The sequence below is a fragment of the Sturnira hondurensis genome, unplaced genomic scaffold (assembly GCF_014824575.4).
Source record: "Sturnira hondurensis isolate 20B ecotype Veracruz unplaced genomic scaffold, ASM1482457v3 Scaffold0022766, whole genome shotgun sequence".
NCBI lineage: Eukaryota > Metazoa > Chordata > Mammalia > Chiroptera > Phyllostomidae > Sturnira > Sturnira hondurensis.
The window spans coordinates 1652419-1671260 of record NW_028095397.1 but is presented as its reverse complement, the minus strand read 5'-3'; the positions used below and the strand labels follow the sequence as shown (position 1 = coordinate 1671260).

General features: G+C 57.7%; 1 protein-coding gene across 3 annotated transcripts in view; it reads left to right on the top strand.

Annotated features, from left to right (window-relative positions):
- Window positions 1–18842, top strand: part of PDE5A (phosphodiesterase 5A) — a 71243-nt gene that overhangs the window by 50708 nt on the left and 1693 nt on the right. For all 3 annotated transcript variants that reach the window (XM_037036285.1, XM_037036287.1, XM_037036286.1), the window contains exons 12-20: window positions 3639–3785; window positions 6089–6214; window positions 7810–7904; window positions 10804–10891; window positions 11570–11670; window positions 12869–12946; window positions 14564–14627; window positions 16638–16712; window positions 17560–17643. In XM_037036285.1, coding sequence (XP_036892180.1) covers window positions 3639–3785; window positions 6089–6214; window positions 7810–7904; window positions 10804–10891; window positions 11570–11670; window positions 12869–12946; window positions 14564–14627; window positions 16638–16712; window positions 17560–17643 — 858 coding nt within the window. The remainder of the gene's footprint in view (window positions 1–3638; window positions 3786–6088; window positions 6215–7809; window positions 7905–10803; window positions 10892–11569; window positions 11671–12868; window positions 12947–14563; window positions 14628–16637; window positions 16713–17559; window positions 17644–18842) is intronic.

Below are 18842 nucleotides of genomic sequence, written 5' to 3'. Positions count from 1 at the left end.
GTCAGGGCCCGAGAGGAGAGAGGAGATAGAGATACCTGCCTGAGGGTCTCTCCTGTAGCTACCAGTAAACTCATGAAATACATTCATCTTTTTCCTAAAAGTAATTTCCCTACAGAACGGATTACGGAGGGAAATCTCTTCCTCCTAACTTTCCTGCTGATGAGCAAACAGCAAGGATTTAGGCAACAAACACCTTCCTAATGCACGGCAGCTAACTGGAAGGACTTGACCTTTTGTGGAAGCCCAAGTTCAGCAGCTGCCCTTCTGATTGTGATACACAACGTTTTGGATCAGGAACCTTCTCTGAGCGGCTGGCTTTGTGGAGTTGTTTCTGTAACTTTGACTTTGGCCCTGAGATCTGATACCCCTGCCTCAGGCCCTGTGACCACAGAGGTAATTGAGCCCTAAGCTCGGGATGTTAAACCTTGGAGACGACCTCACCCCACCTCCTGGTTTTCCAGGTGAGGGAAAGGGCAGAGAGGCAGCCGTGTTGCTCCAGGGACAGAGTCCGTGGGACGTGCGGACCAGACCCTGACAGCAAACATTCTCCTCACCTCACTTCAGGATTCTTCTTCGGTGACATAATATTCATGTTGCTGAGACGCAGGTATGGGGGCCGATCTGGGCCTCTGCTGCATTAGCTCCTATCAGCCAGGCCACTCGGAACAACCGCCGTGGGTGAGGGTCACCAAGAGACGAAGGTGTTTTTGTAACTCCAAGCACACCTCCTGTCACCCAGCCCACCCCTCCCACAGACGGCTGCAGCCCCCTCAGCGGGTCTCGCCCACAGAGCTGCTTGTTGCTTGTTAAATGCCCACAGGGACAGACGGTGGAGAGGGCCAGGCATAAGGACAGAGTCAGGACAGGTGACTTCAGTGAGGAGTCTCCTCCGAGACTCAGGGGCAGCTGGCTCACCCCCGAGTTAAGGCTGAGACCTCGGATGCAGAACGAAGTCGTGCAAACCGAGCTTCTCTCAGGACCGCATCTTCCACGCAGGGTGCCCGGTGCAATCCTGGCATCCGTGTCTGGTTACCCGGACACAAGCCTCAACTCCCGGTTCCAGACGCGCCCAACCGCGTTCTCAGTGCAGGAGCGTCTCGGCAGTGTCACCTGGGGGTCGCAGTACTCGCGTCCAGGAGCTCGCAGTCAGGGCAGTCAACTGGAGACACGGTCACAGCACCTTATTGCTTCACGGGATTGCTGAAGCCCACTGTTATCGGCTCCTCGTCGTCAACGCCCTGTGCAGTGCAACACAGGGTCCCCCGAAGGAAGACAGAGTCGGGAACCTCACCCCGCAAGCTCGAACGAATCCAGCCACCACGGGAAGCAGCTGTGCAGACCCACCACCGCGTGCCCCGGCCGAGCCGGACGCGCCGCATTCCCTGCTGTCAGTCAGACACAGACTCCGGTTTCACACACTGGCCTTCCCAGTCACCTCCCCGGGCCTGCTCAAGGCGGGCAGAAATTGGACCCCTCATGATGGTCAGACAACTTTAAGTGACGTGTGACTTTCTCGTGGCCTGTGAGTCACGGTCCCCAACCACAGGGCTCTGGACGGACATGTCTGCTGGCCCCCTGAGGCCAGCTCAGTTAGGGCGGGCCATGGCGTGCGGGGCCGTGGCGTGGTCCGGCCTGTAGAAGGGGAGGTGCTGGCTCTCGGGAGGCCACATTGGAGCCGGCGTCAGGGCGAACAGGCCCCAGCTGTGCTGGCCTCTGTCCCTGCAGCACTGGGGACATCCTTTGTGGAGGGAAAGAAAGAAAACTTCCTGCTGGATGAATACTGATGCCCTAAGGAGAGGACACGTGTTCCTGCTGAGTACAGTGCGTGGAAGGGCCGGCTGTGCTCTGCTCTGAGTTCAAGGGGGGCCGTCCCACCTCCGCACTTCCGAGCTGACTCCCGCTCTGGTGGGGGGCTGCTGTAAACAAGGAGGCCCTTTATCTAAACAAGCAAATCCGCCCCCACCCCCCAACTGTGTCCTGCGCATTGGCCTGCAGGACTGGCTTAATACAGTGCACATTTTCCTGTGAAGGCCGGGCTTGGGAACGGAGCCTGCGTTTGGAGTGGGTCGAGGGCGAGATTCACGCACAGTTTAAGCACACTGGTGTCTGTGAGTGAGAGGCGAAGGTCCCGGTGAGCAGGAGGGCTCTAGACCACTCTGTGAGATTTTGTTATTTGAACTTTTACTTCCCATAAGAAAGAGGTAAAGTGGAATAGTGATGTCCCAGATGTTCACAGGAAACCTGAGGATTCGAGGCAGGGGGAGTCAAGGAAAAAGCCTCAAAGAGAGTAGAGCTGGTTCAGATGACTGACCCCCACCCCGTCCCAGGCTAAAGCCTCTTTTTAGCAGGTGGCTCTCAGCCCATCCGGCTGAAGTGCTGGTGGGGCGGACAGCCCAGGGTGGGAGGGTGGGGACCCTGCAAGGGCCGACTGTCACCTGCAGCCCCGCAGGAAATCCCCAAGAGACTCCTCACAGCTCTGTGCGTCTGCGGGGCCGGGACGCTGGGTGTTGCTTTGTGGGAGCTGGGGCCCAGCATGGCCTGATTTTTCAGGAGAAACCAGAAACCCATTGTTTTTTAAACTCACCCAGTTCTTAGACAACACAACAAATTTGGTGATTTCTAAGAACAGTACCAAACAGGCGATCGGAAGGCACACGCCAAGTCCGCCGGTGGTTCCCAGCCCAGGCTCCGGGTTTCGCCCTCCTAGGAGAGTTCCGGTGCTTGACACCAGAACCGAGGACTCCAGTCCAGGGAAGGGACCGAGACTTTGTCCTTCCACTCACTCCATAAGTGTTCACATTGACACGTTTCAGAAGCACCCACCCGCAGTCACAGTGGGTACAGAGACGTGTCCCATAACAGCCTGCCTGGAGCGCCCAGGCAGTTCGAGAAAAGGCAGGAAATCCCTACCTTGCAGTGAACTTGGCGCACTTTGACGGTGCTCCCAGCTGGGGTCGGCTCTGAGGGCACGTGGCCCTTCTGTGGGTGGCAGCCGCGCCTCAAAGGGGCTCATCCCTTAGACAGCAGGTGCCTCACGGGAGAGGCGGGAGGCACAAGGGGACACCAAGGCAAAAGAGCAGGTGGGTCTGACGAAGCTGCTGGGGTCAACTGCGGTTCAGTAATGAACAGATGGACACCAGGGGCAGCCGTTAGAAGACAGGTTCCCCTCCAAGAAACAACACTGGCTTCTCCAGACCCATCCCGGGCCTCCTGAAGGAGGCGCCCTGGGTGAGTGCTGGGCACGGGCCTGCCTCTGCTTGTCCCCCAGGAGGAGGAGAGCAACCCCTGTGCTCAGGCGTGTGCGCCCGAAAAACGGCTGCCTGAGAATCAAACACCAAATGCTTGTGTCGTCACTGTCCTGCTCCCCACGGGACGCCCAGTCCGCGGCACTGGGGCAGTCCTGGATGGAGGCAGCAGTAATGATCTGTTTGAGGCCTCAGGCCTGCATCCTGCTCTAGGTTCAGCTCGGGGCAGCCACCGGCTCTCCCGACCTGCCTCCTGGACAGAAGGTTCCCCTGTGTTGTTGTGTTGGAGAGGAAGGCAAACCCCACGTGCTGTCTCCCAGCGCACGCCAGGGGGCGCTGTGAGCCCTGCTGCTGGCTGACAGCTTCCTTCCTTGTCCGCTCCTCTCCCCCAAGGCTGCCGTGGTGCCCTCGGCCCAGACCCTGAAAATCACCGACTTCAGCTTCAGCGACTTTGAGCTGTCCGACCTGGAGACGGCACTGTGCACCATCCGGATGTTCACCGACCTCGGCCTCATGCAGAGCTTCCAGATGAAGCACGAGGTGGGGCTGTGCCGTGTGCCTGTGTGTCATGTGTGACCATGCGTGCACGTGTGGGGTCTCTGTGCCACACGCCACACACATGCAAGTAGGTCATGGGTGTGTGGTGTGTACACGGGCCTTGTGTCGTGTGCCATCATGTGTGTGCCTGTCACGGGCACGTGTGTTGTGTGTACACATGTGTATGTCTATAAGGGAACCAGTCTTGGATGCCAGTGTGAAACACGGTTGCTCTCTGTCACCTAATGCATTCGGGAGAATGTTAAAGAAAAATCACCAACCATCATGAAGATGTGCACCCAGCACCAGGGGGAGGGCCAGGAGAGAATGTTGCCAACAGTGGGGGTGGGACCTGCAAGGGCAGGAGGGCAGGAGGGCAGGGAGGGCACTGTGCAGGGGTGAGGCTGGCAGGGAAGCACCGGCAAGGACGGCGAGAGACGAGCTGTGCGGACCCCGTGAGTTGCTCGGGGGTGGCGGGGGGGGGGGGCCCGCGCTCTGTCTGGAGAACAGTGCCGTCAGCAGGGAGTTGCAGCAGGAAGGGCATGTGGTCCGACTGCAGAGGGCACGAAGCCACCGAGCGGGTGGGCCCGGAACTGAGAGAGCTTAAACACCGACGTGAACGCCGTCGACCACGTCATCGGCCTCCGGAAGTGGCAGGACCGAGAGCACAGGCCGTGCGACGGTACCAGCAAGCGCAGGAGAGGGGAAGGCGCTGTCTGGAAGACAGGAGGCCACTTGTCCACCTTTGAAGTTAGTTTTTCTGGTCAGCCGACTGTCTAGGCCAACTGGTGTGCTACGAAATTTTGTAAAACCAGCAATACCTGGCTATTGAGTCAGGGGCACTGACCTCTTTTCCCTTCGACTGTCAGATAAAAAGGTGACAACAGCCACCACAACAATGGCTGTCCGGTGTGAACGAATCAAAGTGATGCCAGCTTTTTGTCAGATCCGCAGGAGACAACACCTCCCTTGCTGTGCCGCCGAACGTCAGTGTGCGCGTGCCCTGAAACGGGAAAGGCTGACAACTGCGGGCAGCGTCTCTTGCAAGGACTTCCTATCAGGAGCTGAAAAGGCTCGAGGGCCTCTGCCGTTCCGCAATATGTTAATTCATGAAATGCAAGTTCATTAACACGGCCAGTGCCGGCATCCCCTGGGACGTGCGTCATAGTGCAGGCGCAGGCACAGAAAGGCCTGAAGAGAGAAGGGAGGGCACGCAGGCGCCAACTCACACCCAGATCCCCTACAAGCGGTTTCCGTCATCACAAGGAACCCAACAGCTTCCACCTAGGTCTGCAGTGGGGACGCAGCGGGAGCTACAGATGCGGCGCCCTCCCTCCTCCCCTGGACACTTCCTCCAGGCCCCGGGGCCCTGCCCTTTGGGTCTGAAGCGTCTCCAGTGATGTGTGAAGGCAGAAGCACATGCCGGTTTGCACAGGTCCCCGAAGCACAGGTCGTGCGGAATGGAGAGGAGGCAGCTGCGAGGCGGACACTCCCACAGAGCCTCGCTGAGGGGCCACGGTCCCTGGGGTTCTAGGGAACAGGCACCACTCAGAAGGGGCCTCCACCCCGCCTCTGAGAGTCCCTCTGCAGCCCGTCCTTCTTTTGTGCCATCTTTATATTTTTCCCCCTATGGACCTCAGGGTTTTATTCTGCACATATTACTTTTTAAAATTACTTCTGGGTAACTGAGCAGTGACTCTGTCTGGATGTTTAAGCACAGTTTAAAGGGCACAGAGAACCCACTCTTGCATCAGGGCTGGGAGCTCCCCTCTGGACGCATGCTCTCTCTCTCATCCCCGGTCTGGCCCTGGAGTCCCTCCCCAAACACCTTTGGAGACAAACAGCCGGACCCTGAGGGGGCGTGTTGGTGGCTGCTTGCGTGTCTCCTTCTCTGAAAGGGAGTCCGCGCCTGACTTCCTATGTGGATTCTCCTAGTGGTGACATGCGGACATAACACCTTTCAGAAGGCTCGAGGGAGCCCCCAGGCCCCCCACCCCTTTCTCAGGGCCGCCTTGCATCGCCCCTCTACCTTAGCCAGTGTGGTGGGGGCAGGCTGGGCTCCAGGGTCAGGCTGTCCGAGTGGGAATGCGGCCGGACCCCGCAGGGGCCACAGGCCCCCCAAGTGCATCCCTTCCCTGCCTGTCAGCGTCCTCCTCTGTGAACGGATTAGGTCGGTGGAACCCTGCCGCCTGCCCCAGGGTGGGCAGCCTGGACATGCCGCTTATTGCAGCGCCTACAACACCGTGATCCGAGTGTGCGGTGACCCTGAGCGGCCCCTCGTAACTCCTTGTGCTTTCTTCCCGAAGGTCCTCTGCAGGTGGATTTTAAGTGTCAAGAAGAATTACCGGAAGAACGTCGCCTACCACAATTGGAGACACGCCTTCAACACGGCACAGTGCATGTTTGCTGCCCTGAAAGCGGGCAAAATCCAGGTACTCGGGGAGCCGTTTGTGTGTCCAAGATGTTCTGTGGCTTCACTAGTAAAATTACACCAGTAAAATATGTTCCCTCTGGTTTTTTAGCGTGTGCTAATGACAGCAGAGAACATTCACTGCCAGTCACAGGACAAATCACACTTTAATGAAAGAGAGCAGTCCGCAGGACACTTAGTGGCTCGCTTTCTGTCAGAGCTAATGTGTGTGCGTGTTAAAATACTCTGCAAATAACTGCCCATTGAATGTAAATGGTGCTGGGGCAGATGCATCTTTCCTTCGGGGGAAAACTCTACAGTGTAAGAGAAAGTATTGCATTTCTCAGGCTTGTGTGCAACCTGCTGCATAGAATTCCTCAAACCCACGCAGGCCCTGAGCTTGGCCCCACGGGCACGGCAGGGCTCTGCGCCGCCGCTTCTCTCCGCAGCCGTTAGTTTACAAGTGCAGTGGTCAGACCCTGCTCACAAGGAAGACGGCTGCAGAAAATGTTCAGACGGTCCATTCCCTCCCAGCCAAACTGTGCGCACATCCCTGGCCTCAGATTCGAACTTCAGTAGGGACCCACAGGTCATTCTGAGTAAATGATTCCAGGCATCTATCACATCTTTTTTTAAAAAAAATTTATTTGCTTCTTTTTAGTGAGAGAGGATGGGAGAGATAAACATCAATGTGTGGTTGCTCTCTCGCACCCCCTACTGGGGACCTGGCCTGAAAACCAGACATGTGCCCTGACTGGGAATCGAACCAGCAACCCTGATCACATACTTTTTTTAAATTCGGAGCTTCCATGATTTTTCTAATTACTGAATTCTAAAACTCTCCCTCTCGGCCTCTGCTTCCATCGGGGGCACATTCAGCAGCGAGGGCTGGAGCTGACATTTATAAGAAACAGGCGGCCCTCCCGTGGGGCCTGGAGAGGTCACGCGGGTCAAACCACGGAGTGGCATCCTGGCGTCTGTGCAGAAAGACCACATGCTGGCTCCAGTGCGTGTTGCGAATGCCGCGTTCAGAGCACTGAGAGTTCCAGCAGAACGGAGCTGAGAATTCACTCCCACGTGTGTTTTCCTACTAAGGAGAACACTGGTACAGAAAACACAAACGGCGGCTACTCTTCTGCCAAAAAATCTGCGATTGGCTTTGGAACCCACTGTGCGGTTCTAAAGCTCTTCCCTGGCTCCCTCCCGTGTGCCGTTCACTGAACAGCCACACGGTCTGTGAGCCTTCGGGCTCAGCCACGGTGGGCAGAGGGCAGGGATGGCCAGGAACACGAGGTCAGAGCGGGGGCGGCCACCCCGGGTTCACCCCGATTGCTCCAATGTGCACGTGGGTCACTAAGAATGAGAGGCGCTCCCTGTGGCGGGCAGGTGATGGGCAGAGGCGGCTCAGCCTCTCCCGCTGATCAGGGACACTGGCAACAACCCTGTTCTGAAGATGAAGCGCAGCTGTCCCCCGCAGAGCAGGGCTTCTGCACACTCCCCAGTGGCAGCGAAGCAGCACGCATGTACGGCCCGGAGAAAAACCCGAGGGACAGGACAGAGGCAGTCCTGTCCCTGACCAGCCCCCTCTGTCTTTCCTGGCCCATGTCGGCCACGCAGAGTAAGCTGTCGGACCTGGAGGTGCTTGCCCTGCTGATCGCCGCGCTCAGCCACGACCTGGACCACCGCGGCGTGAACAACTCCTACATCCAGAGGTGAGGCTGCCGGGCCAGACACGTGGGGCTTCAGCCCCACGGGGTTCTTTTTCAAAGCAGAGGCCACACCTGTGTTGCCCGGTACCAGCTTTCATCGGGCCAAGGCCCCGCAACACACTCTGGTTGTGTTTAAGGCGAAAGGAAAAAATCATGTTGGGTCTGGTCCGGTGTTGGTAACATTTCTGGCCTGAAGTTAAACATATTTATATTGAGAATCTTATTTCATGAGACAATTACCAAGAGTTTTGCATGAGGATGAACTTACGCACTTCATAGAAAAGAACACAGACTGGGTCAGAAAAGGGGAAATGCCATCCTGATGGAAAGGTAGTACTTAGCTCACTGCTGGTACTTACTAAGTACTCGGGAGGCGGAGGTCCTGTTTGGTGCTAGTGCAGGGGCCAGGCGTCACACAGTGCTGGGGACTCTGGGCTGCGCGGCCGGACTTGGGTTCAAACCCCCCTCACACGCTCCAGCGCGGCCTCGGCCAGGGCACACCCCCACCCCCCCCCCACCCCCGGCACCTCACTCTCCTGATCGGTGGAACAGAGGTGGCAGCGTGTGTACCCTGCAGGGCTGGCCGGGCTTCAAGAGCCAGTACAGGTCCCGCCCCGTGGAGCGGCCGGTGGTACTTAAGTACTGAGCAACCCCAGCAGCAGAGGCCGGGACGCAGTCAGCATGCTGGCCTGGGGCCAGCTCTGGGAGAAAGGTGCTAACTCTCCAGGTATCCCAGGCTCCCATAGGGACCTTGCTTAGGTGGCATTTGCAGTGACAAGTGAGATGTAAAGATGGCATTGATTTTCATCAGATTTTTCAGCCCCTGCAACATTTTTATTTTCTTGCAGCAACTTAGCTGAAAAACCCACATTTTAACGGGAAAAAAATCTCTTAGTGCTGAGCATTTTTTTAAGTGTGCAAGGGGATTCCACTAGTGGGTAGATCTCTTACAGAAATCCCAGATGTCTGATATCTTGAGGGAATTTCAGACGGCTCTCTGATCACTCTGCCTGTATCTGGATAAGCAGAAAACTCCACGTAAAGGGAACTGCTGTGGGGTCGGCGCCATGTCCCCTGCTGACCCCCGATGGGAAAAGACGGCAGGAGTGTCAAGGACAGCCCGTCTCCTCCTTAAAAACCTCACGTTTTGGTGAACTGACACGGTCCCCTCCGTCATGTGACTGCGGTCCTCAGTCTCTCGCTGCGACAGGGAGTGGGGACGTGTCCAGACGGACCGTGGAGTGCGTTGGAAGGTCTCAGAGATGAACACCTTAGGCTGTGCAGACCGGGCGCCATGCAGCCCGCTGGAGGGGAGGGCACTCGCCTCTCTGTTCCTTTGTTTATTTAAAAATAACTGCCCGGAAAAACACCATCTGCAGAAACATCATCCCCTCTTAAAAACACTCCTAGGAGAAGCCACGGGCTGTGGCATCTCGCTTGCACGCACACCTCGGACCCGACCACCCCCAGGTCGCTGCCACCTCCGTGAAACAGGAGAGCAGAGTCAGAGATTGTGTTTCTTCCAAACTCCCTGCCCCTTGAGCGGAGGAAACAAAGACTCGGTGGGACGGGCGGCCCTCCCCCCGGGAGGGCATGGGGGCCACAGCCACGCCTGCAGGAAGGCGTGGCTGACGGGCTGCTGCATCCTCATCCCCACTGGCACTCGGCCAGGACAGAGACCCCACAGAACGGGAGAAGGCACAGGAGCAAAAGGAACCGTGAGAAAGAGCAGCAGCCCTCACGTGGCGGCAAAGCTAGAAACCGAACTTCTCCTGCCAGTCGCTCCTCCCCATCATGGCTCCCAGAAACAAATTTGCAGATGTTCTGGTTTTAATTGTTCTGTATTGGGCGCTTTGGGTTCTCCCTGCCTAGGAAGCCTGCCCTCCGGAGGGGACCCCAGTACACAGTAGGGGCTTTGTGCTCCCCTCTCCCACACGACAGGGGGAGAAGGTTGGGGGCTTCACGGGGATACTGAATGCTTTTAAAAGCAGGCAGCCCTGGGATCCCAGGTGGCAGATGCCCTGAGGCCCACTAGAGAAAGCGGGTGGCAGGGCACGGCCTTCACGGAGAAACACCAGGCTTGCAGTCAAGAGTGAGAAGACAGCCGTCACCCAGCCTTCCAGTTGGGCCCGGGTTGGGTGTTCTGTGAAATGTGGCAGTGAAATCTCCCTGCACGTCAGGCAGGTGGGCAGGGCCAGGGACGAGGGCCACAGCACGTGGTTCCCGGTACCAGGGAACGGGAGCTCTTTTGCACGCGAAGGGACAGACTCTGGCAGCGTGACCTCGTGCTGGCCACGGAGAGGGCAAGGTGGCAATGGGCACGTTGGGTCTGACTTTAGGACCTGGGGTCTGAGTGACCAGAAAACGCCGTCGGGGGCAGGATTCCCAAGGACGCCCGGTTCTGCTGTCCCACGTGCTCCACCACTGTAGACCGCCCCCTAGGCCACCTCGCCTCCCATCACGGACCCCCCAGCAGGGTCCACCTCGGGCGTGAGGGCTGCCTGACCTCCAGCCTCACTTCACAGGAAGGGCCAGTGTGGACGTTTCAGACTCTGAACCAGTTACAGTCCGAAACTGAGCGCTGTTGTCGGCACGACTACTTCAGAGCTGCTTCAGGTCTAGAGAAACCCGGGCTTTGTCCGTACTCCCGCTGATAAAGCCCACAGGGTGCCCCTGCTCCAAAGCAGCACCTGAAAGCAGCTTGACTCGTTATGCTTAGTCCCCGGAGATGACCTCTCTTTTCTCAGCAGAAGGGGAGCCAGAGCAAATGGCTGGCTCCGTGAGTGTGGTGGAACGGCGTGGTGTTAGTTAGCGGTGCGGGTGCAGGCACCTCCACGGACTGGCCTGGGCCGCGCTTGCCCGTCTTCTCTAAGCGCTTCTTCCCCGGGCCCGACCTCCGCAGGAGCGAGCACCCGCTGGCCCAGCTGTACTGCCACTCGACCTTGGAGCACCACCACTTTGACCAGTGCCTGATGGTCCTCAACAGCCCGGTGAGCCCCATGCGCCCGCTGGAGGGAGAGCTCTCTGAATTCCATTGTCTTTTTACGTCCTGGGTCTGGGCCTGGGGTCATCATTCCCGAGCGTGACTCCCTGTCAGGTGAGGAGGACAGCGCCCACCCCTGAGGTCGAAGCAAGCGCCGTGTGTTTTGCTGTCCACAGCCCGCACACACACAGCCCGCGATGTTAAGTCCATACCACATAAAGGTGTGCCAAAATGTCACTGGATGTATCACAAAAGCCACACAGAAATAACTTTTTAGCAGTCAATCGTTTAAAGGTTTCACTGCTCTGTTCTTCGTTAATGTGGCCTTGATTTTTCAAAGTCTCGCCTTTGGTCAGGATGCAGCCACGAACACACCCCAGGCTCTGGGGTCAGGGTGCAGGAGGCCTGGACCACGGCCTGAGGTGCGATGTGGCTGGCGAGCAGGCCTGTGCCAGCAGACGCACCGGCACGCAGCCGTTTCTCTCGCAGGACGGTAGTGGGGGCAGAGCAGGCGACCTCACCGCAGGGCGCTCGCTGTGTGTGGGCCGGCAGGGAGCCCCGGCCCACAGAGCTTGGGGTGCCGGGCACGCGTCTGTGTGTCCGGGGCAGGGCCACTGGGTCGTGGCGGAGCCGGCAGCTCCTCCTCGGGTCAGGCGGCACGAACGCTGGCTCCTTCCTCCCGAAGGGCAACCAGATCCTGGGCGGCCTGTCTATCGAGGAGTACAAGACCACGCTGAGGATCATCAAGCAGGCGATTCTGGCCACAGACCTGGCGCTGTACATTAAGTAAGTTCCGGAACCGGCCTGCGGAGCGTGGGTCTCGGAGCTGGCCGCATTTCGGGCTGTGTGTGTGTGTGTGTGTCCACACCGGGAACTCCGCGCCCGCAGGGCTCGTGTCCCGGCAGAGCCGCCAGCAGACCAGGGACCGCTCCTCGGAGAGGGAAACGTGGGCCTTCCAGGCTACTGAGCTGGGACTCAGCATGTACGTCCACGTGTGACGCGTGTGCCTGTCTGGGGCGCAGCTGCGGGGTGCACGCGGGCCTGCAGTCCCTGCAGCGAGTAGGGGGTGGGGGCGGACTGTGGGCGGCTCAGGGGTTTCCCTGGAACCCGTGGCCCTGCCCCCTCCAGTCCCCAGGGTCGCACATCTAAAGGTACCTGCATCCTAAAGCCCCTGCTTCTCTGAACTCGGGGGGGGGGGGGCACCTGAAAGTCCAGGAGATTTCAGTTGATTCAGAAAGATTGCCGAATACAGATGATCGAAAAGAACCTGGAACCTCAAAGCCTTCCCCACCTTCCCCACCTTCCCCACCTTTCAGGAGAGAGACCCCCCACCTTGTGGGGGTCTCTCCTCCAAATCCCCCGAAGCCTGCGTCTCAGTCGGGGGCCTCAGTTCCCTGCGGCCCATTTCCTTACGTTTCCCCGTTTTCCTGGTGCCTCCGGCGTCTCTGACCCCCTGAGACGCTGGCAGTGTGGGGCCCGCTGAAGGAGGGCCGCAGGAGCGCTGCTCCCAGTTTTCTGGGTCTTTCTTTGCTTCAGAGGCACGTCGCAGCGTTAGACAGACACACGCAGTTGTTACGACCTTGCTCTATATCCGTGTCATAATAAACATGAATTACCTGAAATTAAGATAAAACCACACAGACTTTCTTATGCCACGCATTTGAAGTTTCTTACGTCAGTTTCAGCGTCACACTTTTCATCCACATCGTTCATTTATTTTAAATTGTGGTTAAGAACTGAGACGTCGTTATTTGTGATCAGTACTTAGGTGAGGTTCAATGTTTCACCCACAGAAATGGGAGGAGGAGGAACGGCGAGCTACGAACGGTTTTTAAGGGGTGACTTTTACGTTGGGCTCTAAGGCGGGCAAAGACCGTTAGATTTTTCCCCCCAAAAGTTCGTCCATGACGCTTTGCAGAACAAAGGGTAAGATAAGAGCCTAGAGACGCCTCCTAACCACCAGCTATTTCTCTTTGTTTTCAAGGAGGCGAGGAGAATTTTTTGAACTTGTAAGAAAAAACCAGCTCAGTCTTGACGACCCTCACCAAAAGGAGCTGTTTCTGTGAGTAGCGCGGCTGAGCGGGGAGCTGCCCCTCTGCTCCCCGATGGGTTGTGTCCGTGCGGGTTTCGGACACACCAGCCGCTGGCCCCAGCGTGGTGGTCTGGGAGGCCACCAGGATTTGCCAGGGTCCCACCAAGGGCTGGCCATGAACAGGCAACAGAAAAGCATTTGCAAATTAAAGTGAATAAGTCATTCCTTTGCTCTAGAAGGACCGTTCAAATGTGGTAGTGCACCTATACCCAGTTCCAGGGTTCCCGTGTCTGGGTCCCCAGTTGTCGGATCCAAAGAGCAGCAGGGGCGTCCTGAGGGCCTGGGTGTGGGGCTGGCGGTGAGGGCTCCCTGTCCTGGAGTGGGGATGGCGGAGTCGGGCGGCCAGGGTGGGGCTCTCCCAGGCATGCTCTTCCTCCCACTGTGGGTACCACCCATCCCTTCACCGTTACCTGGACTGACTTCATGGGGCAAGGCCTGCTTCAGCAGGAAAGAGCACAGAGGCAGCGACAGGCCGTGGCCAAGCTCAGGGCCGTGTGCTCCCCGACTCACTGTCCCTGCCTAGCGCGCAGATGCACGAGTGAGGCCGCAACACCCGGGCCCCCGCGGTCTGTGCCAAGGCCTCGCTGCACACGACAGCCTCTGACCGGTCCCCAGAGCGGGCCTCGGAGAAGTGTGGGCTCCAGCGCCCTTCTCACCAACAAAAGGGAAACTGGACCGAGTGCCAAGCCCAGACGTGGTCTCTGGGCTCTCCCCTATGGCCGTGCAATCTCAAGGTTACTTGCTGTCACTTTGGTCACCTCCCCACGCCTCACTTTGCAGGTGACGGGAGTTCAGCGCACAGAGGTGCAGTGTGCTCTGGGTGGGGCAGTTGGTACGGGGAGAACTTCCGAAACCCTCGTGACAGTGGGTCCACACCACGACCGTGCTGCCTGGGGCCCGGGGTGCTCACCAGAGCGTTGCTGTCAGAGGCGCAAAAGTGGCAGGTGTCCGTTGTCTTTGTGGCCGTGTGTCCTTGGGGAGCAGGGGCTCTCGGCCCAGGCTTCCCCCCGGGGACTGGGACACAGTCCCCCCTCCCCCAGTGTCCCCGCAGCACAACAAAACCCTTCCTGCCGCTCCTTCCGACGAACTGAAAGGATGAAACGGCAGGTGCTGCGTCAGACACGGAAGGCTCTGTGCAGAGGAGGCACCGTGTGCGCACCGTGGTCTCGGTGCTGCGTTCCGGGGTCACGGACCCCAGGCTGCGGGGGCTCTTCTCGGAGAGCACGTCCCCCGGCTGCTCCCTCAGACGCCGGTCCGTCGTTCCGGGTCCCTCGGGTGTGAGGGAGTGGCACGGCCGTGGTCGGTTAATGGTCGGTTACTAGCGATCGACGTCCTCACCTTTCCTTCACCGTCGGGCTACTGGAGGCGGTGTGAGGGCAGTGGCTCCCTGCATAACCGGCGACGGTCGTCCCCGGCTGTCGTGGCATCAGCCACGTTTCTGTGCCAGTCCTGTCCCTGCTTCCTTGGTCTTTACACAGCCACCCCCGGGGTTAGAGGGCTCGAGTTCAGCTTTTCCACTGTAACTGCTTCCTGAGGGTGGTGCTCCCACCAGAGTAACGGGCTGTGGGGCCTCTCTCCCCCGAACAGGGCGATGCTGATGACCGCGTGCGACCTCTCCGCCATCACGAAGCCCTGGCCCATCCAGCAGCGGGTAGGTGGCTCCGCGGTGAGAAGTTACAGTGGGAAGTCTTGACCCTGGAAGGCAGCCGCAGAAGCGTGTGTGGAACCTGCCGTCTAGTTTTTAAGTAGTATCAAAAGCAAGCAATTGGCCATACAAATTTTCCTTTGGAGATTCATTAGCACTTCATAATACGTGTAACACACAGTGAGAAAGGGAACACCTGTGTTCACGCAACAGGTCCCCAGGGGTGGTTACGTTCTCCTTGGGGAGATGTGACTTCCGGCTCACTGAGAACTCTTTTACCCCTTGAGTAATGGGACGGGGGAGAACCTGGGTTCCCACTCCTCCTTCCCGTCTCCCCACCTGGGCCCTGAGAGGGCAGGGCGGCGAGGTCCGGGCCCAGACACGAACACCCGCACCACGGTCAGCACCGCAGGGCTTGGTGACCAGGAGAGCGGGTGTGGGTGACGGGCCGATGGAGGGCAACGATACGTTGAACGCGGTACAGACCATTCAATGGCATTTAAAATAACCGGGCGAAGGCAGGCTTCTCGCTAAACAACATTAGGACGATCTCCCCGCCGCACAGACAGACAGCAGAAGGCAGAGCTGGGCTCTGCAGACGGGAATACCAAACGGGGCCGCGGCCTCCGTGCAAAGACTGAAACCATCCACGCACTAAACAGAAACAGGTGGCACCCCTGTTTCCGATCGCTGTCGCACGTGATGTGGGAGAAGAGCACCTGAGAGATGACGCCGGGGCTGTTGGGGACTGGGACTCCACGTGTGTGGAGACAAGGCCCAAGGGGGTCAGCCTCAGGCAGAAACCCGGGGTCCTGGGTGTGAACTGAAGTGCTGCGTGAGCGTGTGCCGTGTCCCAGCGCCAGCCCCTAGAGAGGCCTCCGCGGAACCGTCAGCGTGGTGCATGAACACACCTAGTGCCCGACTGAGTGGAGGGGAGGGCTGGCTCCGGGGGGAAACGCTGATGCAGGTTTGAAGCAAGGAACGCCCAGGAGGTTGGGTGCCCCAGCAGGCAAGGAGGCCCCACTGGCTGGGGTGAAACAATATGAGCATCCGTAGGGGTCAAAATGCATTAAATACGTTTTAATGTAAGAGCTCAAGGTAATGCTGAAGATGGTAAAACAAAGCCTTCCCTGGTCGTCTGTGGTGGGTGATCTGGTGGAGACCCAAGGTATAGCTTTTAAATGGCAATTAATGTGGAGAAGACCAAGTGTTTCTCTTGCTTTTTAAATACCAATTGTACTTTAGGGTACTAAATACTTAACTTTCTCTTTATTATATTTCGACTAATGATGGAAAAGGGAATGGACTCAAATCTCCGCTTCTGCAGCCCCCGAGTTGCTGCATCTAGACAGAGACCATTCACGGTGGGCAACGTCCCAAAACAGCCAGCCGGGCACTGTGGGGGCCCTCGGCGGCAGCGCACGGCACTGCCCTGCCGTGGTCGTGGCGCAAATACAAACAAAAACAAGCCCAGTCTCCATCCAGTGCAGCCTCCCAGTCCCTACAGGGCGAGAGAACAGGCCCAGAGGCTCTCCCTGACACCAAAGGGAGAGAATCAGCCGACCCCAGACAGTGGGAACCACAGGAGGGGCGACCCATCTTGGGGGGGGGGATGGGAAGGGGGGGAGAGAGAGAGAGAGAAAGAGAGGAGGATCCGGAGATTAATCGAGGTACACAGGCCTGCGAGTCAGTCACAGTGCAGGCACCTCTCCAACCGTGTTCACGGCACCAGGTGTAACAGGTGCTCGCTAGCTCCCGGACTCGGGGTGCAGAGGGGCTGAAGGGGGTGCTGTGCTACCCTTTTCTGTGTGGACAGGTTACAGACTCCAGCCTCCGTCAGTAACTAGGCGCACAAGATGGCAAACGAGACATCACTCCATCCCTGTTCCCGCTTCCCTCTACTTCTGCTGATATGTGGGGACGCTAAGATCGGAGAGATTTATCGTCTCTGTTCAAAGTCCCCTCTGCAGGGTGATGTGCTTTGAAGTGCCAGCCCGTCGCTGTTGTTTGTTTCAGATAGCCGAGCTGGTGGCGGCCGAGTTTTTCGACCAAGGAGACAAAGAGAGGAAGGAGCTCAACATCGAGCCCGATGTGAGTATGAGACTGTTGGCAGGGGTCAAACAGCCACTCAAATGCTTCCGGGTTGCGAACTTCTTTGTTGGTGTCGCCGAGAGCTTTCCTTAGAAACACAGTGTCTTCTCATTGTATTTTTCATCGTATTATGCCTACTTTTTTGTAACTTGCTTTTTCCACTTGAATGTCATATGCCGCTTTTCGTCCCAACGGCCGTCCCTCTACATGTGACTCAGGGGCTCACAGCAAACACATGTCACTGGATTCACCCACTTCCTGCCGTAGCGCCAGCACACTGCTCACTGTTCCAGGCAGCACGGTGACAAACATCGTGTTGCTCACCGCTTCCTTCACCTCGTTGGGATAAAAGCCCAGGACCGCCACGGGGATGGGCACACAGATTTTGAGGGGCCCCTTTACACAAACCGCCTTCTGCGTAGAGTGTGGGAACTGAGTTGCGGTCACGAGTGGCCTTGGCACCTCCTTCTGAGGGTGTTCAATTCCACAACGATGGACAAGTCAAAGCCGGTGTGGTCTCCAAGTACAGGTCGGCAGCTGGTTCTGCATCGGCAGTGGGCTTTAGGTCAGTGGCTGACTGGGGGCGAGGGGTGCAGTGTAGGCAAGGTCACCGATGAACTCTCGGTCAGTTCCTGGTGATATGGGGGACGTCACAGCCAAGACAAACAAGGCAGAGGCTCACAGTGCTGGCAGCAGTGCAGGAGGCCAGCACAGGTGAGCGGGCAGGTGAGTGGGTTGCAGGCCTCCCTCACCTTGCCCTGTGACCGGCCACCTTAGAGCCAGCGAGCACAGTGCTCTCTAACCAGCGGCAGGTGTGTGAGTGCCCGCCCCTGCGTTTGTGTTTCAGGACCTCATGAACAGGGAGAAGAAGAACAAAATCCCAAGCATGCAAGTAGGCTTCATCGACGCCATCTGCCTGCAGCTATATGAGGTATTTCTGCAACAACTGTCCAACTTGCTACCCTCAGGCTGTTAGGAATTGAAACCTTGAGTAAGCGAAGCGATTGTCATTAGGCTTATATTGTTTCTTCTGCCAATGAACATGCCATTTGCAGTGAACAGGGGACACATTTTATATTTACAATTCCTCAAAATTGTAAATATAAAATTTTCACACCTCACCTCAAAGTGTAACCATCTGTTGAATGCCTGCTGTGTGCGCTGGGCACGGGGACAGTGAGAACCGCATGCCAGCACTGCCCCTGGGGACACTGGACACACGCTGGTCAGCACATGCTTTTTCAGTGGAAGTTTGGGACTAAAGAAAGAAAACTATCCAGCTCTTTCCCATTGAGTACTGTAGCTTTAATATCTCCAGTAAACTTTTCATGAGGGTTAAAAGGAGGCAGCCAGGAGAACATTGCAAGTTCCCAGTTCCATACACCTGCCGGCGTGGGGTTTTGTTTCCGGGTTGAAGCTCCTTCCCTCGCAACACCAGTTCACTGGTCCAGATGTTCGTGCCCCAAGCACAGGAAAGAGGTGCTGTCCTTGTTGCGAGAAGTTCAGACAGGAAACTAAGCTTTGTTTGGAAAAGGGCATTTCTCCTGGTGCCCTCACAGAAGGTCAAGGCCAAAAGCGGCTCATAGCTCTGGAGTCCAGACAGTCCCCAGACTCGGACCTGGGTCCGTGAGGCTCACCTCCCGGGATGCGGGGCCATTGCCCCAGTCACCAGGCAGGCGCATGGACCGTCATTCTCACCCAAGGAATTTCTCAACAAAGTCTGGGCCACTGAGCAGGAGGGGAGGGATGGGCAGGCGGGGCAGGAAGGGGAAAGAGGGGGGCACGCAGGCGTGCCCCAGGGACAGTGTGTCCCTCCGAGTTGGGTCCATTGTCCCCTCCCTCGCACAGCTGGGCTCAGAGCTGCCTCCCACACCCCCAGGTTTCTGCTCGTCCAAGCAGGCTCTCTCCCCAGACTAAGAACGCCTCGGTTCCAGGTGCTGGCGAGCCTCCTGATTCCCCCCGTGCCCGGAAAATGCAGTCAAAACCCCAGACCCCGTGCTAGGGCTTTCCTCTAACACACCTGTGCACAGGGCGTCACCTCGTCAACCCTGCTCCTGAGTGCCACGCGTGCGGATACGTGTGCTTACTGTTATGTATTACAGAATCATGTTCTCACTGAGTGAGAGAATG